General features: G+C 46.4%; 1 protein-coding gene across 2 annotated transcripts in view; it reads right to left on the bottom strand.

Annotated features, from left to right (window-relative positions):
• The window catches only part of ARHGEF6 (Rac/Cdc42 guanine nucleotide exchange factor 6), an 81023-nt gene that overhangs the window by 42829 nt on the left and 12414 nt on the right, over window positions 1–25780 (bottom strand). Inside the window, exons 1-3 of one of the 2 annotated variants that reach the window (XM_083486403.1) lie at window positions 20134–20540; window positions 11739–11823; window positions 2769–2896 (exon numbers count right to left, since the gene is read on the bottom strand). In XM_083486403.1, coding sequence (XP_083342529.1) covers window positions 2769–2825 — 57 coding nt within the window. In that variant the 5' untranslated portion in view covers window positions 2826–2896; window positions 11739–11823; window positions 20134–20540. Of the gene's footprint in view, window positions 1–2768; window positions 2897–11738; window positions 11824–20133; window positions 20541–25780 lie in introns of those variants that run through there. The other variant, XM_083486402.1, reaches the window with a different exon arrangement.

Genomic DNA, 25780 nt, shown 5'->3' on the forward strand with positions numbered 1-25780 from the left:
CAGCTACCTGGCCAAACTGTTGTATTATTTCTAAAACCTTTTTCGTACTAGTGTTTGGCTCTTGCAAAGTCAATACTAGGTCATCTGCAAACGCTCTTAACTTATAATGTTTAGCTCCGACCTGCACACCTTTGACCTGCTGGTCATTTCTTATCATGTTCAGCAACACCTCCAGAACTGAAATAAAAAGTAGTGGGGAAATCGGGCACCCCTGTCGTGTTCCTTTTTCTATCTTAAGTTCCTCAGTCACAACATTGTTTACAATCAGTTTAGCTTTTTGTTCAGAATATATTGCAGCCATACCATTCTCAAAGCCCTGGCCTACCCCCATCCCATGAAGATTCTTCCTCATAAAACTCCAAGAAATATTGTCAAAGGCTTTCTCCGCGTCCACAAAAATCAATACTGCTTTAGTGTTTATATTCACCTCTAGCTTTTCCAGAATGTCTATTACATTCCTTACATTGTCTGCCAGGTGTCTTTTAGGGAGAAAACCTGCTTGGTCCTTATGAATCTTCTCCATCAAGACTCTTTTAAATCTTTTTGCCAAAATGTCTGCAAAAATTTTGTAATCCACATTAAGGAGTGATATTGGGCGGTAGTTCTTAAGTTGGGTCTTTTCAGTCTCTGACTTTGGTATGAGTGAAATATATGCCTCTTTCCACGATTCAGGTGCCCTTTTTCCCTCAAGGATCTCATTACAAACTTCTCTTAGTGGTTGAGTCAGCCATTCCTTCAGCGATTTGTAGTATCTGGAAGTCAGTCCATCTGGTCCCGGAGATTTGCCCAGTTGCATATTCTGAATGGCAGCCTCTATCTCTTGTTCTGAGATTCTCTGGTTCAAGTCCATCTTACTTTGATGAGAGATGTTTTGTAATCCATATTTTCCAAGGAATTTGTCTATATCTTCTTCATTTTGCGGGCCTTGAGTGTAGAGTTTTTTGAAATAACTTAAAAAGCAATTTCTAATTTCATTAGGTTTAGATATATTCTTTCCATCCACCTCTAGGCTTGTAACTGTATTTAATTTCTGCCTTTTCTTCAGTTGCCATGCCAAAAGTTTGCCACATTTATTTGCTGATTCAAAAGTCTTTTGCTTCATTTGCTTTATCTTCCATTCAATCTCTTGGTTCATCAATTCCATATATTGTGTTTGATATAACTTGATCTCTCTTAAAATGTCCTGAGATTTTGGTTTTGTTCTTAATTTTCTCTCTCCTTCCTTTATCATTTCCAAAATCTTCTCTTTTTTCTCATTTTGTTTTTTCCTCTTTATTGAATTTTGTTGAATCAAAAATCCTCTCATAACCACTTTACTTGCGTCCCAGATCACTCTTTTCTCCACGTCGGTCCTCAAATTTATTTCAAAATAGTCTTTTAGGGTCTTTTGGGCCTTCGTGAGAATCTCCTTATCTCGAAAGAGGGTGTCATTCATTCTCCATCTAAATTGACCAGTTATTATGAGTTTCATCTCCATCTTCACGGCGTTATGGTCGGAGCAAGTTTTTGGGCAGATTTCCACTTTCTTAATCTTTGGGGCCATTCCACTAGTAACCCAGATTTGATCGATTCTGGTCCAGGTCATCATTGCTTGGGAGAAGAAAGTTCCCTCTCTCTCCAGAGGGTTCCTTGTTCTCCATATGTCTATCAAGTCCATATTTTCTGTCATTTCGAAAAAAGTCTTAGGGAGTCTCCCTTCCTTGCTAACTGTTAGTCTTTGTGCCTTGTCCATGTTGGTGGAGACCACGCCATTCATGTCTCCCATGATTATCATATTGTAATCCAGATAGTCAGTGAGGGTTTCATGGAGTCTCTTAAAGAAGTCAGATTTGCCTTCATTTGGTGCATAAATTCCAACCACTAGAAGTTTTTCTCCTTGTATTTGTATCTCCACTGCCAGATATCTCCCTTGTTCGTCCTTGAATATCATTTTTGGAGCCCATTTCTCCTTCACATATATTACAACTCCTCTCTTCTTAACTTTGTCTGATGAAATAAATTCTTGTCCTAGCCTTTTATTTATAAGTAATCTCCTGTGGGCTCTGGTTATGTGAGTTTCTTGTAGGCATATCAAGTCCAGTTGTTCTCTATTCAATATATGAAATACTTGTCTTCTCTTCAAAGGCCCGTTGAGCCCATTACAGTTCCAACTAAGGAATTGCAGAGCCATCTTGCTATTTTCCTGAGGCTCCTCCAACAGCTCCAAGTTGTTGCTCTTCTTCTGATGGTGGTGGTTTTTGTCCAATCGAGAGATTCAGGATATCCAGTGCTCTCCTCTGTTCTGCAAGTACGTCCACAGTCCCCTTCTGTAGGTCCTCCTGGTATCTTGCCAAAAATTTGTCTTTATGACAACACTCCCCATTTGTGGCTCCCAGCAACTAGCATTCAGAGGCAAAACTACCTTTGAATGAGTGGAGGTAGAACATCTCAATCATGGCCAGTAGCTGTCTAAGCTGAAAGCCATCCATACATTCACATGCTTCAGCTATGCACTTTCACCTGCTCTTGCAACAACCCTGTAGGGTAGACCCATGTTAGCATTCCCATGCTGCAGATTTGTGGGGGAGGTTTTCTGGTGGGGTAGGGAGGAGGCAGCAGCTTATTCTTGGGGAAAGTGGGCTTGAAGCTGGGAAATTTCTCTGCCCCTTAGACCTTCCTGCCCCCCCCCCAGGCCACAGAACTTGCATAGGCTGAAACCTTAGACTCTTTGCTTCTTCTTCACTTTCTGTCTCCCCAGGATCCTGGGGTAGATTTTGAACAAAACCTACCACTCCTTTTGACTGCCCGTGCAGTGCTTTCGGCGACTTAGGAGATGTTGTTTGCATCGAGGGATGGCCGTCACCCGCAGAGGAACTAGGCGGCAACAGATTGAAGCATGGCCTGGTGGCGCTCCGATCTGTTTAAAGACAAAGAAAACAAAATGAATACTGTAAAAGTCAGCACTGGGAATGTAAGAAGAGCCCACTCTGCAGGATCAGGCCAACAGCCCATTGAATCAATGCCTGTTATGGGAAGCCCATAACTGGGGCTTGAAGGCAGGAGCCCACCCTGGCTGTTGCTTCACAGTGGCCAGTATCCAGAGGTTTCCTGCCACATGCACCGGTTTCTTCAAGGCTGGAGTACTGCAGTGCTCTATGTGGGACTTCCCTTGCACTTGATCTGGAAGCTGCAGTTAGTGCAGAATGCTGCAGCACGATTGCTGACAGGAAAGAGGCCTTGTCAGCATATAATGCCTGTGTTCAGAGATCTGCAATGCTTGCCAATGTGCTACTTGGCCAAGTTCATGGTGTAATAATAATAAAAATAATAATTTTATTTATACCCCACCCATCTGGCTGGGTTTCCCCAGTCACTCTGTGCAGCTCCCAACAGAATATTAAAAACTTCCCTACACAGGGCTGCCTTCAGATATTTATTTCCTTGACATCTGCTGGGAGGCCGTTCCACAGGGCAGGTGCCACTACCGAGAAGGCCCTCTGCCTGGTTTCCTGTTGCCTCACTTCTTGCAGGGAGGGAAGTGCCAGAAGGCCCTCGGCACTGGATCTCAGTGTCCGGGCTGAACGATGGGGGTGGAGACGCTCCTTCAGCTATACTGGACCGAGGCCATTTAGGGCTTTAAAGGTCAGCACCAACACTTTGAATTGTGCTTGGAAATGTACTGGGAGCCAATGCAGATCTCTCAGGACCAGTGTTATCTGGTCCCAGTGGCTACTCCCAGTCACCAGTCTAGCTGTCACATTCTGGATTAATTGCAGTTTCCAGGTCACCTTCAAAGGTAGCCCCACGTAGAGCGCATTGCAGTAGTCCAAGCGAGAGATAACTAGAGTATGCACCACTCTGGCGAGACAGTCCACGGGCAGGTAGGGTCTCAGCCTGCGTACCAGAAGGAGCTAGTAGACAACAAAGCAGTGGTTCTCAAACTTTTTTCCTCTGCGCCACACTTTCAGATTAAAAATTTGTTCATGCCACAATGACTTTTTAATTGATAAGAAGTACATTGGAAAATGAAACAACTCCCAGCAGTGCTTGATTTATAATAGAACACAACGCTGTGGGTTAAACCACAGAACCTAGGACTTTCCAATCAGAAGGTCGGCGGTTCGAATCCCCGTGACGGGGTGAGCTCCCGTTGCTCGGTCCCTGCTCCTGCCAACCTAGCAGTTTGAAAGCACGTCAAAGTGCAAGTAGATAAATAGGTACCGCTCTGGCGGGAAGGTAAACGGCGTTTCCGTGCGCTGCTCTGGTTCACCAGAAGTGGCTTAGTCATGCTGGCCACATGACCCGGAAGCTGTGCGCCGTCTCCCTCGGCCAATAAAGTGAGATGAGCACCGCAACCCCAGAGTCGGCCACGACTGGACCTAATGGTCAGGGGTACCTTTACCTTTACCATACCCTCCAGTATATTTATCTGATGCAAATAGGGACTTCCTAAGAAAAAGCAGGACATTCTGGGATCAAATCAGAAACCGGGACGGCGTCTGTAAATCTGGGAGTGTCCCTGGAAAATGGAGACTCTTGGAGGTCTGATACCACCCAGTGCCTACCTACCAGCTAGCAACAGCTCATCTTTTCATTCACGTTAATCATCCTACGCAGTTGCCCTGGGATGCAGAAGGAGATAAGCTGCAAAGCCAGGTGCTTTGCAAAAGAGCTTTGACATTATACTCAGTGACACAGCTGGTGAAAACAGGAAAACGGGATGTGTATTAAGAAAAATATATCTGATTACCCACATGACCCAGAAGCTGTACGCCGGCTCCCTTGGCCAGTAAAGCGAGATGAGCGCCGTAACCCCAGAGTCAGTCATGACTGGACCTAATGGTCAAGGGTCCCTTTACCCTTTTTTACTTTATAATCATGGGACATCCAGGAAGTAAAAGAACAATGCAGCTGAGCTACGCAAGAACATGAATCATTCCCAAAATATGATGTTGGTTGTTCTGCCACACTTGCCATCCTCTCCTGCCACACCAGTGTGGCACATCACACCTTTGAGAACCACTGTTATAAGGCTCTTAACAACTCACCTGCAAGATTGCTTTACTCACATATATGCCCACTCAGCGGCTTCAAACTGTGCAACCTGCACTGTTACAGGTGCAACATAATACTCATTCTGCATTTATAAGAAGTTGTTATTTTAGTGTGATTGCACTCATTCTTTGGAACTCCCTGCCTATTGATATAGGCAGGCACCACCTGTTAAAAACATTACTTGCTTAGAAAAGTCTATCCAGACATGCAGAATGTTGAGGTATGTTTTAATCTGGTTTTTAGCTTATCATTAATGATTTATGAATGTTTTAAATCATTTTTACTGATAATTTTATTGTTTTATTTTTTTACATAATCCTCTTTGACTTTTTTTTAACAATCAAGGAGTATATACAGTGGTGCCTCGCAAGACGAAAAGAATTCGTTCCGCGAGTCTTTTCGTCTTGCGATGTTTTTCGTCTTGCGAAGCACGGTCCGTCGCAACTGCGCCTCTTCAAGCGGCTTTAAAAAAAAAGCGCAAGATGTTTTCGTCTTGCGAAGCAAGCCCATAGGGAGATTCGTCTAGCGAAGCAACGCAAAAACGGAAAACCCTTTCGTCTAGCGAGTTTTCCGTCTTGCGAGGCATTCGTCTTGCAGGGCACCACTGTATATGCATTTTATGAGTTAAAATAAATTTAGCCATCTTGGTTAACATGCACAGTGTCATGAATCTGCCTAATACTCTTTTAGCCTTTCTGTGATAAATTGTAGGGAGGCAGGAATTGTGGACCACTAAAGAAGACACCCCTAGGTTGAAACATGTTTGGTCTTACTGTTTCTCACACTCATTTGTGGATCAAAGAATTCATTTGGATATATTATTGCATTTTAACTATTTGTATTCATTATTTTATTGTGTCATTTAAATATATTTTAGCTACTGTGGCATTAAAGTCTGCACAGTCGTCTCTTTAGCACTTCTTTAGCAGAAGTTACGTTTCAATTTCTATTCCTACTCCATTTAGGGTTGCATGCAGCTGATCCACGGAGATGAATGAACCCAAGTTACTCGAGTCCATTAACTTCAGCGGGTCTCCTCTGAGTAGGACTAGCACTGGATACAAACCCTATGGCTTTTGTTTGGTTTTCTTTTAAAGCCCAGTAAGTCTGACGGCTTAAATTCTCCTTGCACTGATCGGAAATCTCGTAACAAAAAGTTTGTAGGGTCATGGGACTTTTGGTTCACCTATCTCAGTAACGTTTCACATGGACTGACAGCAGCTCTCCAGAGTTTCAGGCAGGAAGTGTCTCCCACTCCTCCTTCTGCATGCAAGACACTGAGCCACAGCTCTTCCTCTACAGTATGTCATGGGAACATCGGAAACTGCCCTATCCTGAATCAGACTCTGGGTCCATCTAGCTCAGTAGTGTCTACACTGTGGGAGTGTTTCTCAAACTTGGGTCTCCAGCTGTTGTTGGACTACATTTCCCATCATCATCTCCGACCACTGGTCCTGCTTGCTAGGGATGATGGGAGTTGTTGTGCAACCCAAGCTTGAGAAACACTGCAAGTGGCTTGCAACACCTTCCGGGATTTCAGATGGAGGCATATGCAGCCCTACTTGGAGACGGACCTTTGGGGTTCAAATCATGCACTCTCCCTCTGACCTATAGCAAAGTGCAGACTTGTTCTCACATAAGACGGGGCATGTGCTCGCACACCAAAGTGGCAGATTCCTTGGCTAGGTGGGCTGGGGGTGGAAGGAGAAAACCCTGATCTGTACCTCCCTGCTCTTGCCCTTGCTGCAACTATACCAAGCTTCCAGGGGGCCTCTCCTATGGAGAGCAATTTTGTTGCAAGCCATTTCCAAGATCAGGGGAGGGGAGGGGAGGGTTTCTTCCACAGAGAGCGGGTCGAATTGCTCACTGCTCTGCATGATTTGCTTGCCAAACAGGACCCTGGATTCTGGCAGAACAACGGATTGTACGCAAAACCCACACTCTGCACACGACTGAAAAACATGCTGACATTTGATGCAAGTCACCACAGCTGTTTGCGGAGAAGTGGGAGGGATCGCAGATGGAGGGGTTCTGTTTCCAACCCACCGCCCTTGCACTGCCGCCTTCCTTTCACTGACTGTGGAAGGCAACCCTCCCCACAACACATCAGTGCTATATACTGCCCCCCCCGAATCTTGCAATCACATTCTATGCAATGCAACACTCTGGAGTTTCATTTCCCCCCTCGGATTCAAAGGCGAATCCTGAAAGATCAAAATACCGAGCTTACATCGTGCGCTCCAAGGAAGCTGCTTGCTGAAGACGCATCACGTTCACAGCCCACGTTATTTTCCCTCCAGGGTGGCATGCTGCCAAGGATGGCTTGCTGTTGGAGGGCAAAAGATGATCCAACCTCGCACAGTTCCTGCTGCTCAAGGGCTGCCAGCATGTCGTTTCATGGGAGCACAGGAAGCTGCCTTACAGACCATGGGTCCATCTAGCTCTGTATTGACTACACTGGCTGGCAGCTGCTCTCAAGCATTTGAGACAGGGGACATACCCAGCCCGACCTGGAGATGCCCCAGGGGATTGAACCTGGGCCTTTCTGAATGCAGTGCAAGTGTTCTAGCATTGAGCCTTAGTACCAGAAACGAAGCTGCCTTATTCCAAATCGGACCATTGGCCCATTTGGCTCAGTAGCATCTGCACCAGTTGGCAGCAGCTCTGGAGCATCTGAGGCAGGGACATGCCCAGGTCTATGGACATGACCTGGATTGAACCTGGGACCTTTGCAGGCAAAGCAGATGCTCTATCACCAACCCTAATTATTAGGGGGCCTAATTATTATTTCTTCCCCTTTTTATTATTTCTTATCAGCAAGGTGTCACACCCCAGAAGACAGACCCTCTGTGATGAAGAGGAGGAGACAAGGAAGTCCCGAGGGCAGGAATCACCTCCAGAAGGCACCACCCTGTTGGAACCCTCAGTGTAAGGGGACCCCCAGTAGCTTGTCCAATGGCCACTGATATCCCCAGGCATCAGAGACTCCACCTTGACCTGCCTGCAGCCTCCTTCGGTTGGCTCTAGCATTTTGCTGGTCTACTACTCTTGGTCCTACAGATCCAGCCAGAGGTCTCCATGGGTCTAGTTCCTTGCTTGAACTCTCACTTTGCTTTCCCAGTTCTCTGTGTGAACTCTGCCCGGGGCAGGATACCTGATCCTCTCCTGCACACATCTATAACTGGGGAAGGGCAGCACCTAACATTGCCTATGCATGGCTTCCTCATAAGTTGCTAGCTCTCACTGCTGAGATAGACATTATCTTCTTGTAAAGTTCAGCATATGCATTTTGATAATGTTGCCCAACATGGGGGGAGCAGGTTTCTGTCTACATTTGAATACCACTAGACACCATTTTGAATCAAGATGGTGGACCAAACCATTCCAAGCTTCACGGGTTTGGACACTTCTGAAGATGCAGTCACCCCATTTGTTGTGATAGTTCCTGAAATGGAGGAGTGGGAATATATTTGGATATCATAAGGCACCATCTGATATCAAGATGACCCATTCAAAATTGCACTGTTTTGTTTTTTTTTTCTTATCATACCTGAGCAATGCTAGGCACTTTTTGCTAGTAATATAATTACACCCATATACATGGCTGTATGCCACTATGTTTTACTCAGAGCAGAGAACAAAAATACAAGGTCACAGGAATTCAAGATACAATGAAAAGATTTCAAAAATAATGACTATTTTAATATGCATATACTCCAAGTGCATGTTTAAATAATCATTATTTATTATTTAGCGGGTTGAACTAGGTGACCATTATAGTCACTTCCAACTCCACAATTCTATGATTCCATTATATCCTTTCTTTTGCTTTTGGTCTTTTGGTATTCATATTTGGGGACCTTCTTTTTGTTACTCAGAGTAAAAATAATTAAAATTAATGGACCTAAGTAAATAGTATCCATTAATTTCAATGGGTCTCCTGTGTGTATGAGTACCAATGCATATAACCTCTTATATATCTATGTTAGCATATGCAAATTCTATGCAGGTTTTGCATTGTGGGCCTGTGCCTCAGGTATTATGAGCATCTAACAATGCCCCTCTCTGTCCAAAAGATATCTCTTCGCCATTTCTCGATAAGCTGTACTGAACTGCAAAGGTCTGTGGTTTCATTGCCTGTTTCCCAGTTCCTTCCGGCAGAAAACAAAAGATCAGCAACCACCAGTATCTAAATACCAACCACAAATACAGAACTCACAGCCGTAACAAGGCACTACCCTGCCATGCTTTCTCCCAAAGAGTCCATTGATTTATTCTAGACAGAACTCTGCAAGCAAAATGATGCATGCTGAGACACTGGAGCCAAAGTCTATTATTAGAATCTGGTTAGAATTTAGCTGAAACGTCTGTTCGGCAACATACATTGACAATTCACTGTTTGCATTTTGTAAGGATTTAAACTTTAAACATTGGGTTCCATTGCGCTTTGCCAGCCAGACAACTCGGCAGGAAGGGCACTGCTTGCCAAATATCTGGCAATAATAAGAGCTCTGGATTTGCTGCCTTCTCCAGTAACAATAGGGTTGCATTCACACGTGGGGTTTATTTTGTTAGTTTTACTTGTTCAGGGTTCAGCCACACTTTTGCATGAGAAGCTGATCGTACTGCACACCAATTAATTCCTGGTCTGAGCGCTTTTCTTGTTCCATGGTTGAACTTTGCAAAAACCCAGTCTTACCTGCTGAACTGAAGCTTGGTTAAGCAAAACCTCTCTCTGGATTTTCCACAATTCAGCCGGTAAGTTAAGATTTTTGCAAAGCACAGCCATGTAATAATGAGAAAAGGTATTGGGCCCAGAAAACCATAAAATGGTAGTGTTAGAAGGGACCCCGAGGGTCATTTAGTCCAACCCCCAATCAGTACACAATACAATCAGAATACAGATCAAGCAAAAGTGTGGACGAACCCTGTAAGGCTAATGCTTCTGCCCCCTTTCACACCTGAGTACCAATTTACAGCTATGTCACGCTACATTTCACTCACACCAGTAGGCTGATGGCATCCTTCTGTCTCAAGAGACAATGGACTGCATCTCTGGGGGGTGAAGTCAAACCATTGCATTAGTAGTGCCAAAGTGACCTCTCCAGGGCACAACCCTGACAACAAGACACGCCCACCCCCTGGCCTTGCTGAAGTGGTCCAAAGGAAAGCAGAGCAATATGTACCTCCCTTTATCCAAAGATCTCAGGGAAGTTCACAAGATAAAAATACAGGATAAAAGCACAAAGATAAATAGTTAAAACAAAAACAAAACAACTCCCCCCCCCCTCGTTGAAAAGGAACATTTTCACCTAGCGCGTAAATATCTATAATGAAGGCACCCGGCGAACATCCCTGGGGAGAGGATTCCTCAAATGGGGAGCCACTGCAGAGAAGGCCCGTTCTCATGTTGCCACCCTACAGACCTCTCATGGAAGAGGCACATGAAGAAGCGCCTCAGGTGATGATCCCTGGGTGCAGGTCAGTTCATATGGGGAGAGGCGGTCCTTGAGTATTGTGGTCCTGAGCTGTTTAAGTGTAAGGTTTGTTTCCTAGCATTCAGATATGGGATTTGCCCTGCTTAACGGTCCAGGTCATGAGAGTTTGGTTAAAGGGGGGGGGGGGAGAATAGGACTATAAAATTTAATATAGGGGTACAATAATAAAAGAAATATATTCTCCTCGTTGGATTGGTGCAAAAGCCAATTTATATACTCAACAATTAGGTGGCGCAGCTTCTCCAACACTGTACCATTGCAGGAGGATGTTTGTGTGTGCGTGTTCTGATTGCTCCTGCTTCTTCACAACAAAAGAAAGAACTCAGTTGTACATGAAGCAGTTGTGCTGTAGAGGAAAAAGATGCTGTGCTTTCTCACTTCTTCACTGACAGGCTGCTTCAGCAAACTGGCCACACCTCTTTAAAGGCACAAGGGACATTGCCTGCTTTGCACCTGATGAACCGAAATTGGATCTCGCACTGAAACTGCCAATGGGGAAGTGCAAATGCTGCAATGATGGGGGCTGGGAGATGCTTCTGGTAGAGACATTCAGCCGAAAAGGCATATGGAGAAAACTCTTTTGGGTGTGTGGACAACTGACAGTTGAAAGAAGGCCAAATTCTCTTATTATCACAGAGATAGAAAGGCTTAGATATACAGTATCTGAGAAGTGCAGCTGATGAATTTTGTTCTCCACTACTCCTTAATAATATCCTAAATTATGGAATTGTTAGAGCTTCATACATGCATAAACTGACTGTCTCCAAATCAAGGAGAGCATTCATGTGCTACTCTCTGCATTGATAAACAGATGATTTAATAATATCCTGGTCAACGAATGTCATTTTCTGTGTGTAGCTGCAGCAACAGAGTATCTTGATCAGGTTCTTTTGCTTTGTAACTTGTACAATGAGTGCACATTGAGGGACTGATTCTCTCCCTATGAAGAACCCTGCTAGGAAGATCTTCTGCAGATTTGGAACTGTTTTGCTTCAGGAATGTTTCTTCCCATATTACACAGGAGGTTGCAAAAATTTTTTAAAAAATTATCTGACTTCAGTGCAGGTTAGGAGAAATGTTTTGTTGGATTCTCAGTTTAATTTTTTTTTAACCAGTTGTACGACTTCAATAGTGTATTTAATTTTATCAGTCCATCACCACAGCAAACATTTCATTCAATTCAACTCTTTCCCCCCTTCTTCTTACCTTCTGTAGCTTTGTTTATAGCTGCAAGGGTATTCAGTACCTGGGGGAAATTGTCTCCCGTGTATAGATCGTGTGCATCAAACAACTGTGGCCGGAAAAAGAGAGAGAGAGAGAGAAAGGAACATCAGGTCAGTCATCCAAGCTCCCACTTTGCAGCCATATTAAATGAATGAGACGAAGCTATCAAGATATAATCAAAAAATACATTTTAAAACTCATAAAAATGTGCCAAGCTTTCAAGTTCTCCAGAACACCTCAGCAGGCAAGTGGGGTAGAAAAGCTTTAAAAATATATAGAAAAAGGAGGCTAGAATTATTTGACCCACTGCTTTGCACTCAGAAGATCTGAGATTCAATCCCTGGCATCTCCAGTTTAAAAAGAAAATGGAAGCAGAAGATATTATGCCTCTGCTTGACCCTTGGCAGCAGCTGCCAGTCAGTGCAGGAAATACATAGTAGATGGGCAAATTGCCTGCTCTGGTAAAATGCAGCTCCTAGGTTCTCCCTTGGTGCTGCCAGGACCGCACTCAGGACAATGAGCCTGAGGGCCCCCTAAATGCAGCTAGGGCTGGCATAGCACATTTTAAATAAGGCAAAGAGGGGAGATGTCACCTACAGGTGGGCGTGTTCCACAAGAACATTAAGTCCAGAGTTTGAAAGTGCTTAACTGCATTACTGCTTCCTGCCTTCCGAAAAAGACTGGAACCATAAGCATCACATTGCTGGTCTAAAAGAGAACTGGGCTTTCACTCCAGTTCCCAGGGTTTCTGTGCAGAGATGCCAGGGGGTAACGACCTCACTGCAGTATGCCCTTAAGAGAATCCTGGCTAATGTGACCCTAGTCTTTCTCTAGCTTCAGCTACCCACCATTCTGCCCTGAGCTCAGAGTCCATGGTGGACAAGCATTTGCCTTCAGCCTCAGCTTCCCATCCGTACAACAGTACCAGATACATTTTGTTGTTGATGATGTTTGGCGCAGGTCATTTGGCTGTTTCGTGCTGATCTTTCATTTTAAGCAAATAAAGACACATGGTCTGAACACTGGCCCACACTGCAGGGGTGCTGTGAGGGCAAGCGTGCTAAATGCCATCATGTGTCTTTTTTAAATAAAACAAAAAACGAGTTGTATCCAATGCTAGTCCTATTCAGAGTAGACCCATTGGAATGAATGATTGCGACTTACTTAGGTCCATTAATTTCAAAGGGTCTACTTGGAGTAGGTCAGAAGCCATAGTGTATTAAATCCCGCTACCTCCTTCCTTCCGAATGTCTGTTTTGAGCTACATGAAAAAATTACGCAGAGTTTACCAATCAATGAATTCTTTAAAAGCAACAGGTTAGTTTTTTAGAAAAAAAATTCTTTTGCCAGTGAGCACGTCCTGCCTCGTGACAAAAGTCTCAGTGGTTTGTGCAATACTAGATGTGTGCAGGGCAGGGAGGAAGGAACATCTCGCTCCCCATGCCAGCAATTTTGCAGCTGTACCCCTTGAGAACTGCCAGTTGCCTCTGTGTCTTTGGTTTTCATGAAGGCTCTCCTTGGTGGCCACACTGAGACCACAAGGCAGGCAAGCGTTTCTCCAACCGCGCCCTCAGGCTCCAAACTATAATTTGAATCGGGAGGGGAGGGGGCAAGTTTATTTTCAGCCTATCTGCACAGCCGACTGCAAAGTGGGCAATGAAATCATACTGAAGTGTGTGCTGGGTTGTGGGTAATTTTGCGCCAATGCGCCTCTCCCTTTCACCCACAATTTGGCTCCCTTTAAACATCTGGAGTTAATGAAGCTGCAGGGAATTTTGGGCCATGTATCTCCTAGTGTCTTGCTCCCTATGCATGGCTTTCCTCGTGGCCTGAGCTACGTGGGGATAGTCTTGGAGGGGAGGGTGCAATTGGCTTTATTTATTTTTATTACAGATAACGACCATTTTCTGTGGGGAGGACATTCCCAGCCCCGCCCATGCATGTCAGTGGAGCATGCATGAGCTCCTTACACCCTGCTATGCCCCCTACCCTGCTCTGCCAGTCACTTCTGGGTTGTGGTGATGCACATGCGCATAGTCATGCACATGTCGGACAAGCGTAAAAAGGTTGTTGCCTGTACTGTTATTACCATCCCACAAAAGCAGCTCATGCCAAACAAACAAAAACCCCACCCGATTTTAAATACAAGTAAAGACCACAGGCTTTATTCAATTGAGTCCTACTCAGAGTAGATCCAGTGAAGTTACCGGACCTAAGTTAGTTGTGTCCATTAAATACAGTGCAACAGCAAACCTTCTACCCTCCAAACATGCTAGGGAAGGGGAAATTCCCTAGCATAAGAGGCCTTGAGGGACAGAAAAGTATCTCCCAGCACCCTTTCAAAGGAGGGAGGAGAGGGCAGGACAGAGCTTCATGGGAAGAGAATTCAGGAAATGTGGATGGGGCCACCACCCAAAAAGCCCTGCGCCTGTTAGCCAGCCACTCTGATCTCCCCAGTGAGTCTGTCGAAGAGCTAGATTTCTGAAGATGACTGTAAGACCCTTGTAGACTCTTATGTATGGTTGTAGTCAGGTGATGGTCAGTGTTGGTCACGCTCAGACAAGACCCCCTGAAATCAGTGGGTTTGGTTTATATATCCCTTGATGCCAAGGATGTTAATGAGTTAGCTGGGTATCACCCACCCCTCCTGGTTTTGCTGAACTACATATCCCACAAACCCCAGTCAGCATGGCTAACAGTTAAAGCTGACGGGCGGGAATTGTAGTCCAACATCTGGAATCCCAAAATGTTAAAGACCACTTTCAGGGGGCCTGCTCCAGCTGTTTAGGGCTACAGGAAGCTGCCTTGGTCTTCCGAGCTCCATGTTGCCAAGTGACGGCGGATCGCCAGGATTTCAAACAGAGAGTCTTCCCCAGGAAAGGGACTTTTTTGGTAGCAGAACCCTCCTCACCTGATACCTTCTCAGAAACAACAGGCAAACATATTTTCATTCCATTCACCCAGGCTTTTAAATTTTATTTTATGTTGCCTCTATTATGCCAGTTGACTGTATATAGCCGAGGCCTTCACAATGAATGACAAAGGGCAAAAGCAAGGCAAAATCACACAACTGAAGTCTGTAAGAGTTTATAGCATAAAAGTTTAAAATTTCAATGCATTAACATAACTGGAGCAAAGCTTCTTAGCTCCCAGAGCAAATTTGGCTACCAGGTGTTGTAATTTGCATATATTTATTGGCTAAGAGCTCAACTATCACTTCTGGGACGGGGGGGGTGTGTCGATCTGAAAACCAAGAAAAAATAGGAGAGAATAATTTTTCTCTCGGCATCATATATAAAGGGCAAAACAACGGAAAGTGCATGATATCCTGATTTCATCCATAGTCCCATGGACTGCAAAAAGATCAAACCGATCCATTCTGAAAGAAACCAGCCCTGAGTGCTCACTGGAAGGACAGATCCTGAAGCTGAGCCTCCAATACTTTGGCCACCTCATGAGAAGAGAAGACTCCCTGGAAAAGACCCTGATGTTGGGAAAGATGGAGGGCACAAGGAGAAGGGGACGACAGAGGACAAGATGATTGGACAGTGTTCTCGAAGCTACCAGCGTGAGTTTGACCAAACTGCGGGAGGCAGTGGAAGACAGGAGTGCCTGGCATGCTCTGGTCCATGGGATCAGGAAGAGTCGGACACGACTAAACGACTCAACAACAACAACATGCCATATGAGCTATTCCTATGTTTCTCCCCTCTAAGGATGCTGAGAGCATCTGCTGGAACCTACCGTATTTACTCGAGTCTAATGTACCATCAAATCTAATGCAAACCTTAATTTTCACAACGTAATTTGGCCAAAAAAGGTGAGCATTAGATTCAGGTAATTTCAGTAAGTTCAACAAAGGCCCTACATAAAGAAAGTGCTCCTCCTCCCCACTGTCTTTTGATGCCCATTGATGATTTTGAACTACTCCATGTTGTGCTTCTAAACATTGTTCTGCTGTAAGTCACGTAAGGATTATGTATCAATAAGTGGCTACATAAAGGTAAAGGTACCCCTGACCATTAGGTCCAGTCATGACCAACTCTGGGGTTGCTGTGCTCATCTTGGTTTATTGGCCGAGGGAGCCGGTGTACAGCTTCCGGGTCATGTGGCCAGCAGGACTAAGCCGCTTCTGGCAAACCAGAGCAATGCACAGAAACTCTGTTTACCTTCTTGCCAGAGCGGTACCTATTTATCTACTTGCACTTTGATGTGCTTTCGAACTGCTAGGTTGGCAGGAGCAGGGACTGAGCAACAGGAGCTCACCCCGTCGCAGGGATTCGAACCGCCAACCTTCTGATCAGCAAGCCTTAGGCTCTATGGTTTAACCCACAGTGCCACCCGCATCCCAAGTGGCTACATAAATTCATTTAAATAATAATAGCTGCAGGTGACCCTTTAGAGATGCTTAGGTTGAAGTGCACCCTATGCTTCTATAAAAATGCCTGCGTGTTCTCTCTCCCTCTCTGTGTGACTTTTCAGCCATAAATGCTTTCATCCATGTGAGCAGTTGTGGAGCAGGAACAGGCAGCTGTTCGCTCACATAGAATGACAGAATCTTAGGGTTGGAAGAAACCCCAAACGATCATCTACTAGTCCAACCCCACTGCAATGCAGAAATCTCAACTAGAGCATTCAAGACAGAAGGCCATCCAACCTCTGCTTAAAAACCCCCAAGGAAGGAGAGTCTGCAACCTCCCGAGGGAGATCGTTCCAATGCAGAACAGCTCTTACCGTCATAAAGTTCTTCCTGATGTTTAGTCAGAATCTCCTTTCTTGTAACTTAAAGCCATTGGTTCAGGTCCTACTCTATGGAACAGGAGAAAACAAGCTTGTTCCGTCTTCCATGTAACGGCCCTTGACATACTTGACAATGGCTATCATATCTCCCCAGTCTCCTCTTCTCCAGACTAAACATACCCAGCTCCTTCATCCTTTCCTCATCAGCCTTGGTTTCCAGACCCTTTATCATCTTGGTTGCCTTCCTCTGCACAACTTCCAGTTCGTCAACATCCTTCTTAAATTGTGCAGCCAGAACTGGACACAGTATTCCAGGTGTGGTCTGACCAAGGCAGAAGTGGTACTATAGCCAAGTGCTACTATAATTTCCCTTCATCTGAATGCTAGACTTCTGTTGATGCAGCCTAAAATAGCATTTGCCCTCTTTTTGCTGCTGCATTTCAGTGTTGACATGAACACTTTATTTAGAGGAGGGGTTGTAGCTCAGTAGTAGAGCACCTGTCTTGCATGCAGAAGATCCCAGGTTCAATCCCTGGCCTCCTCTTCCCTCTGTCGGAGACTCTAAAGGTTGGGGGCCAGTCAGCCAACCAGAGTCAGTCAACATGGTGGTGTCCTGACCATTGGATATGTTGTTTGGGGCTGATCAGGCCTGGGATCCAACAATATCTAGAGGGCACTGTTTTGGCTGTCCATTATAATGGTCAGTGTTCTTTAACCCCCAAGGAGTTCTTGGACTACAACCCCCATAATCCCCAGCTGGCTTAGCCAATGGTCAGAGAAGATGCAAATGGCGTTATTCATTCATTCATTCATTCATTCATTCATTCATTCATTTCATAGTGTTTATACACCGTTTCCTTGTGTAAAAACACACACACCCTCAAAGTGGTTTACAAAACATAAAATTATAGAATCAAAAAGAACTCACAACTAGACTTTAAAACATACAAATGTTAAATACCCCACCAAGCTCCCACCTGCCTAGATGGGGCCCCCTTTGGTCTGATCCAGGAGGGCTCTTCTTGCATTCCTGTTTGTTTGTTTGTTTTAAAAAGCAACAACAACAACAATCTTTATTACAGTCCAGAGACCCAACAAATCGTTACAAAGCAATACACAATTCATACAGCCTACCTCCAGGTTAAACAAGCAATTTGTACAGAATATAGGGATCATTGGTTCTTGCAACCACCGATAAAAACTTTGCCACAGCTAATGTTCTAACATTTGTCCAGTCTTCCAATAGAAACCTGACATAGTGAGCCTCTGATTTTCCTGGGAAAGGTACCAGCAAGGGTATTATCAGTTCAGCCTTGGCTTGCTTATATTTTGCACAGTGCAACAAAATATGTTTTATGGAATCGATGTCTTGAGCACACGAGCAAAGTCTGTCCTGGTGAGGAACTCCTCTCAACCTGCCATCCAACACTGCAGAAGGAAAGACATTTAGTCTGGCTTTGGTGAAAAACCTTCGATAGTTTGGTACTGTCAGGTTTTTAATGTAAGATGTTAACTTAAAGACATGCCCATATTGTACTCCTACTGCCAGCAGACTACAGACTGTGTGTGATCGAGATTGCAAGTCACTGTGTGCATTATCCCATAATCTTTGCTTTACGTCTTTTGGGTGCCTTCATAACCCAGGTAATACAGTTGGGGGGGGTGTGACAGACCAATAGAGGTGGCTTTTTTAGCCATGGTTTTCTGCCATTTACTGACAAATTCCTCATTGGTCAGGTGTTGGTACCGACATTGAGCTCTGCCTTAACTGTTCAGAGATCCTGAGGAACCATTCCTGCTTTAAAACTCACAGGTGGCCCATGAATGATGGAGAAGCAAGACTGAAGTCAACCTACCTATGGCTAGTGTATAGGTCTTCACACAAAAGCCACTGTGTCATGACTGTCCATGTCTTGTGGATTTTATTTTTCAGGAACAACCCACCAGTAACCAGCAGGAGTACAATATTCTGCTCACAGATCTTTCCTGAAAGCTCCCTTTCAGCATTTTGCTTCTATGCAGTAGCAGAACTAGATGCCTTCATCTGCCCCAGCTGCAACAAAACATGTCTCTCCCGTATTGGTCTCTACAATCACAGCAGGCACTGCAACCTCCCAACAGATTGACCTCACCCCCAAAGGCGCACTCCTCCATTATCTCCTGAGACAGACCGATGCCAACAACAAACAACCAGGCTAGGTGTGCACTGCACTTAACACACACACCCGCAACATGTATATAAAATAGAATTTTCTAGGTATTCTTAAAAGCTAGAAACTTGGCTGGGTTTGGGGGGGGTTGTTTTTGTTTTTTTAAAGGAAATTCAGGTAAGTGAATTGTTCCCAACTCCAAAATATGGGCTGTTGTGGAATACAGACAGCCTTTCATATACTGTATAATCTTCTCTGAGAAAACACTCACACAAATTATGAGTCTATCAGACGTTGGTTTGGAAGAAACACATTTATCCCAGTTTCTCGAATTTTCAGCCTTTCGATGCAGGCTGATCCATTGTCCACCAAGCTCATTTGGCCCCCAGGTACCCCCCCCCGCCTGCCTTCCTATGTACAATCAGTCCAGGGGTTGCCCTGGCTGTCAGTCAGCAACCCCCCCCCCCAGTATTGCTCTTGTAGAGTTTTTAGTCCAGCAACATCTGGAGGGCCATAAATTTTCCCCACCTCTATGGCAGTTTCATGCAGAAAAGCCACATACACCTGGGAGGTGTGGATCATAAGAAGTCAGACACAGAAAACGCAAACACTCAGCACATGCCAGAATGGACAGAAAAGGCAGACATCTGTGGATGCAATGGGTAGGGGATGTTTCACTGGGGGTGTTGGTTTGGGTGTGGCAAAGTGGGGTTCTCTGGTGGTCTTTCACATCCCCCACTGCGAGAAAGAAGTGTTAGAGACCAAGGCAGTCCCATGCAAGCCTGTAACTCTCCCAAAGCATGTGCAATTGAAATAGCCCCATACTGTGCTCCTGCTTAGCGGTGCCTCCACTGCTGTTTCCCATGTGTCCAATTTTAGCCTTGTAAGCTCATCTGGGCAGGGACCTGCTCCTGTTCCTGCTCTGTAAAGTCCCCGTGCGAAGTGCCCCGTGCTCTTGCCCGCTGCAGGGTAGAAAGCGGTGTAATAAAGCGGGGAGGGAAGGCAAGTAGACGAGGCAAGAGACCCTAGTGAGGGAGAAGGAAGGAGGGCACAGGAAGTTAGAAGCCTGGAGGGGGAAGCATGGGGACAACTGACCCTCGTATGTAGGTCCGGGCAGGAAAGAGCTGAAGCTCTCCCGGCCAAAAAGACCAAGCACTCACCGGCCAGAGAGGGGAAAGTAAGCCTCCCAACGGAGGGACAGATCTCAGAAGAGACCAGCTGATGAGAAGCAAGGGGAAGGTGGATAAGAGACTTGAAGGGCGCAGGCAGACATCTGGGTATCTGCAAGCGGAGATGGCGGGGGCGCAGAAGGGGCTTGCTGAGGCGCGCAAAGTATGGGCGCCCCTGCTATGGAGAAGAGGGGGCGCAGGAAAGGCGAGGCGAACGCGGCGGTGGGGCGACGCCGAGCCCATGAATGGAGGGGCTTAGGAGGAAGGGGGGATCGGAGGAAAAGTTGGAGAAGAAGGAGGGGGCGGCCAAGCACTCACCCGGCTGCTCAGGCTCTGCTCCGCGAACGTCCCATGTTGGCAGCAATCGCCGCCGCTGGGTGCAGCAGACGGAGGGCCGGGGAGGCGCCGCGCTCTGACCCGGAGCTGGATCGCAGGCGGGCGGCGCAAGGAAGGGGAAGTGGCAGGCGGCGGCGGCGGCGGCGGCAAGGCAGGCAGGGTCGGGACTCGGGAGCACCACCCCCAGCCGAGCCGGGAGTCCCCGAGGTGCGGAGGGGAGGAGGAGGAGGAGAAGGAAAGCCAGCTGCCCGCTGCCGAAGCCTGCGCGCACTCACCCGCCCCCTTCCTCGCGCCTCCTTCAGCGTCGCTTCAAAACTCGGGGCGGGAGCAAAGAGCGTCGGGGCGTGCGCAGAGTGCCTTCTTTCCTGCAGGCAGTAGAGCGAAGGCGCGCGCTCGCGCGCGCGCGCGCGCACACACACACTGGACTGTTAGTAGTAGGACGCAAATGGTTCCTTCTCCACAAGGGTCTGTCAGAGCTTGACGAACCCTGCGGGGAGCCGGGATATGGGTTCTATTATGATTTTGTTGAGATTCCTGCACTGCAGAGGGTTGGAGTTGACGACCTTCAGGGGACCCTCCCAACTCTACAATTCTATGATTCCAGGAACATGGGCAGCTGTGTGGCTCAGTATTGCCTACCCTGAATGGCAGCGGCTGTCCAGGGTGTCAGGCACGGACTCATTTCCCAGTGCTGCGTGGAGATGCCAGCGGGGATTAGACCTGGAAAGCAGCTCCACTGCTGAGATGCAGTTCTTCTTCCTACCCTTTGCCCAGAGTTTTACTTGCTGGAAATAAGGGTTTGATGGGGGGGGGGGCGGTGCCTTTGTGTCTGTCTGTACATGTCATCCTTTCCTGTCAGGAGCTTATGGTGGCATGCCTGGCTTTCACGCTAACATTTTGCCCTTACAACAGCCCTGTGAGGTAGGACAGCCAGAGAGGCAGATAGAGGTTGCTCCAAGACTGTCATATCAGGTCCATTATAAGTACCAATGGCGTAGCGTGGGTTGTCAGCACCCGGGGCAAGGCAAGTAATTTGCGCCCCCTAACCCGTGGATTTGCGCCCCCTAACCCTAACCCCCAGATGTTGCGCCCGGTGCGGCTGCCCCCCCCCGCACCCCCACGCTACGCCACTGATAAGTACTAAGGGTATCCCAAGAAACAGGGATTTCAAGAAGAGGTAGGGTGCTTCCTTGCCTGACACACAGAGAGAGAGTGAGAGCGAGAGAGCATGAGACTCTTAATCCCAGGGACATGGGTTCAAACCCCAAACTGGGCAAAGGATTTGACGACCCTTGTGGTCCTTTCCAACTCTAAAATTTTAGGATTTTCTGACATCCAGGGGTCTAGCTTTCTCCAAGGCATGTAAGGCCAGGGATAGCCAAGAAAAGAGTACACCTGAGCGTGCACAAGCATTTATATATCTCTATATTTATATCCCGCTTTCCTGCCTAGGAGCTCAAAAGTGGCATCAATGGTTGCTTCCCACCATCCATTTTACACTCATAAGGTTAGGCCAGAAGACTGCTGTGTACACACCATACCTTTGAAGCACACCCAGAACAAACCCCCTCCCTGAAAGAATCCTGGGGAACTATAGTTAAAGGTGCTGGGAATTGTAGCTCTGTGAGGGGTAAACTACAGTTTCCAGAATTTGTTGGTATAGTCTGTATGCAGTCAGTGGCTGGCCCAACAAGCCACACCCAGTGGGCTTGTCTTTTCTTCTGGGGATGTGTTAAAACCTTCTGCATGCTGATTTATTGATAAGCACCCAGCACCACCAGCCAAACGCAGCTCAGAAGCAGTTTCTCCCAACCTGCCTGCTCCTTGTCAACCTTCCCTGTTTCGTCTCTCAGCAAAACCCTGTCGGATTTATCTTCACGGTCTGCCAGTGCGTGGCTAAGCTTTGGCATTCCACGAGGTGCTGGGTCATCAGTGAGATGTGGCCATCTCCAGCATTATTACCTTAAAAAAATCAAATCATGGGTTTCCCAAGGCATTTGGTGGCTGCAGAACGCTGGTCCTGGCAACCCCATGACCACGGGATGGAGGAATGTTTTCCGCTGTAGCTCCTGTAGGTTTTTTTTAAAAATGCAATTGCTTTTGTTTAGAATGCCTTAACCGTTCCAGCATGTTTTTGCTTTGTTTTCAAGTTGCATCCTTGTTTGCTGCCGAGTAAATGGAAGGGTATAGATCCAATAAATAATAACCATTTACGCTTGATTGATAGGGACTGCGAGCATGACTCAGTGGAGGGCAAAGCGGGCCTTGGGGGGGATGCTGGAATGCCACAATTGACATTTCACCATTCCACATTATGTCAAAATCATCCACTTCTGATGGCTAGATAAAATCCAGGCATCTGCTTTGGTATTCTATCAAGCCCCTGCTGTGGCGCAGAAATCAAGGGATATTCAGAAGCAATTCTGCCTCAGTGACAGTCACATTAGGCTGCAAAACAGCATTTCCACTTCTCGCATCCCCACCTCTTGTTAGAAGAATTAACTGTTCCCCCACATATGGCACTTGGTGGGAGTTGCCATATGTAGCTACAACTAACTTCTTTTTCTATTATTTTCTTCCTTCTCATCTATCCTCTCTCTCTCTCTCTCCTGCTGCTGTCCTGCTGGTACCTTTTAAAAAAACACCAAAAAACCAATTCCCTTCCGGACAAGCTTCCTGGGGGAGCATGCTAGTGCTGGTCAAGGCCAAAGTGGACAGAGCAACAAATGCTAATTTTTTACCTTTGCAAAGCAGGCTAGTTCACACACTCACAGATGCCCCTCTCCATCCTCCACCTATGCAAGCAAGGGTTAACATTAGAGTTTTCAAGAACATGTTCCAGGCCAGGCAACAGCTCTCCAGGAGGGTGCATAGCAAGGCCAGTAAGGGGGCATGACCTGAGAAGAATCCTAAAGGGGCCCGGAAGGAGACATTGAAAGATACTGGGGCCCAGAAGGAGACATTGGAGCCCCTGGGCCTGAGGCTCCCCCCCCCAAACCCAGCAAAACCATCATTTCCCAATCTTTGCAATGTTGCAACAACACATCTGTGAAAAGTGGTGCCTTTGATTCTGGACCCTGTGTAGCTTGACTCAAAAGAAGGGCATAATTTGTGCTACAACTCAGCACCCGAATCTATTGTTATGAGTTTGTGGGTGCCATACTCCTTTAATCCCTGGATCTGGCAAGTGTTATAATTTAATCAAGGCATGGGGTGTTAAGCTGCAGGTCAGACAATTCTAATCTGTGGATCCAGCAAGTGTTAAAAGTTTCATAAATCAGGCTAGCTGCTTCAGCCCCCCCCCTCCAGTGTTCATCTGATTGCCCAGGTGACAGGCCACTAAGAGAACAAAGGAAATGGGTCTCTGTGCCAGATGCAAAATGGGTGGGTGCTCTCCTCCAGCTCTTACATAGTGAGAAGGACCAACCCTGAGTTTGAGGGCAGTTTGCTGTGCTGTGAGCTAGAAGCAGAAAAAGGAGTAAGCAGAGGGCCGGAGAGCACTGTTGGATTTCTGCTAGAATCCAAGGTTGTGGCTATGGGAGACAGACCCTTTTGGGATGTTAATGCTGTGAGCCCCTCCATCAAAAGATATGTGTATGTATGTGTAAACAAACCATCTATCATAAAAACACCACAGTCTCTGCTGCCCCACATTTGCAAAAGGAATCACAAACCCCTTGTGAGTGCCTGGAACCCCTAGAATCTTGCAGTGCTCGGAGACTGGGGTGGTGTGCAACATTATTTTGAACCGTGGGGTTCTCACACACAGAGCATCCCTCCCACTTGCTTTGTCAAATCTCAGTGAAATCTCTCTTTTGCCTCTGGCCCCATCGCAGCCATGTGGCCTTGGAAGATTGTCCAGGATGAAATGCAGCCCTTGAGCTTGGAAAATGTTCTCTGCAGCTACACTAAGCCAAGCCATGGCTTAGGTCAGTGTGGTGCCACAGCAAAACGACAATCGAGGCACATAGAATCATAGAGTTGGGAAGGAATCTTTCTGTCCAACTTGAGGCTCGAACCCACAACCTTGAGATTGAGAGTCTCATACTTTTACTGTCTTAGCTATGTACATTCTAGATTTATATCCTGCCACTAGAGAACAACAACTAGAGCTCATCTAGTCCAACGTCCTTTTCTCATAGTGGCCAAACAGATAAAGCTTCTGACAGCGGAGGTAGAAGATAACTCCACCCCAACCCCCACCCTGGAAAAAAGCCCAAATAAGGATTAGGAATCAAACAAAATATGCATTTTAAAACAACTCATCAGAGAACTAGTACAAAGCCACAGAAACAGAAAACCAAATAAATCTTCAATAGCAGCTGGAGATTAAAACCGTGGCAAGAAACAGGAATTCAATCCCTTTTTTCCCCTTAAGAAAAATTTTTCTGTCTTGTGCTAGAAGGCTGTAAATATTGACAGAGCTAGGTATTCAAAACATGCAGTGTCCCTCGAGTGCAGGTGAGGGACCTGCTGACAGAGGCAGATTCAGGGTAACATGACCAGTTCCTCCGCACTGGGTGCCAAGCCTAGGGAGCGCTGTAGGTTGGTACAACTATGACATCGTGAACTGAGCAGAATTTTGGCCTCACACAGGACACCGCTGAAATTTGGAAGACAAAATTCTGCCCATGCTTTGGCCCTCCAAATGATGATGGACTACAGCTCCCATTATTACTGTCATTGGCTCAGTGGTGTAGCGTGGGGGGTGCAGGGGGTGCCGGCCGCACCGGGCGCAACATCTGGGGGTTAGGGTTAGGGGGTGCAAATCTATGGGTTAGGGGGCGCAAATTACTTGCCTTGCCCCGGGTGCTGACAACCCATGCTACGCCACTGCATTGGCTGGAGCTTATGGGAGTTGTAGTCCACTGACTGTTCTGCACTAAAGAGAGGGTCCATTTTTTGGTACCCACAAGCTGAATCACAGAAGTCAATAGTTTTCAGAGGACCGTACTCAGATGATCTCTGAGAGTGGGGGGGGGGGGCAGAGTGGGGAATGAGGGCAACCAAGATGATCAAGAGTCTGGAAACTAAGCCTTGTGAGGAACAGTTGCAGGAGCTGGGTATGTTTAGCCTGGCAAAGAGGACACTGAGATAAGATATAACAGCCATCTTCAAATATCTGAAGGGCTGTCACATAGAAGAGGGAACAAGTTTGTTTTCTCCTGCTATGGTGGGCAGGACTCGAGGCAATGGCTTCAAGTTGCAAGAAAGGAGATTCTGACTAAACATGAGGAAGAACTTTCTGACAGTAAGAGCTGTTCAGGAGCGGTTTAGGAGGTTGTAGACTCTCCTTCATTGGAGGTTTTTAAGCAAAGGTTGGATGACCATCTGTCATGGATGCTTTAGCTAAGATTCCTGTGTTGCAGGGGTTTGGACTAGATCATGGGTGGGCAAACTAAGGCCCGGGGGCCAGATCTGGCCCAATTGCCTTCTAAATCCAGCCCGCAGATGGTCCAGGAATCAGCGTGTTTTTACATGAGTAGAATGTGTGCTTTTCTTTAAAATGCACCTCTGAGTTATTTGTGGGGTCTGCCTGGTGTTTTTTTCATGAGTAGAATGTGTGCTTTTGTTTAAAATGCATCTCTGGGTTATTTGTGGGGCGTAGGAATTCATTCTTCTTCTTTTT

Source organism: Podarcis liolepis (genome assembly GCF_965112155.1).
Source record: "Podarcis liolepis genome assembly, chromosome: Z".
Taxonomy (NCBI): Eukaryota; Metazoa; Chordata; class Lepidosauria; order Squamata; family Lacertidae; genus Podarcis; species Podarcis liolepis.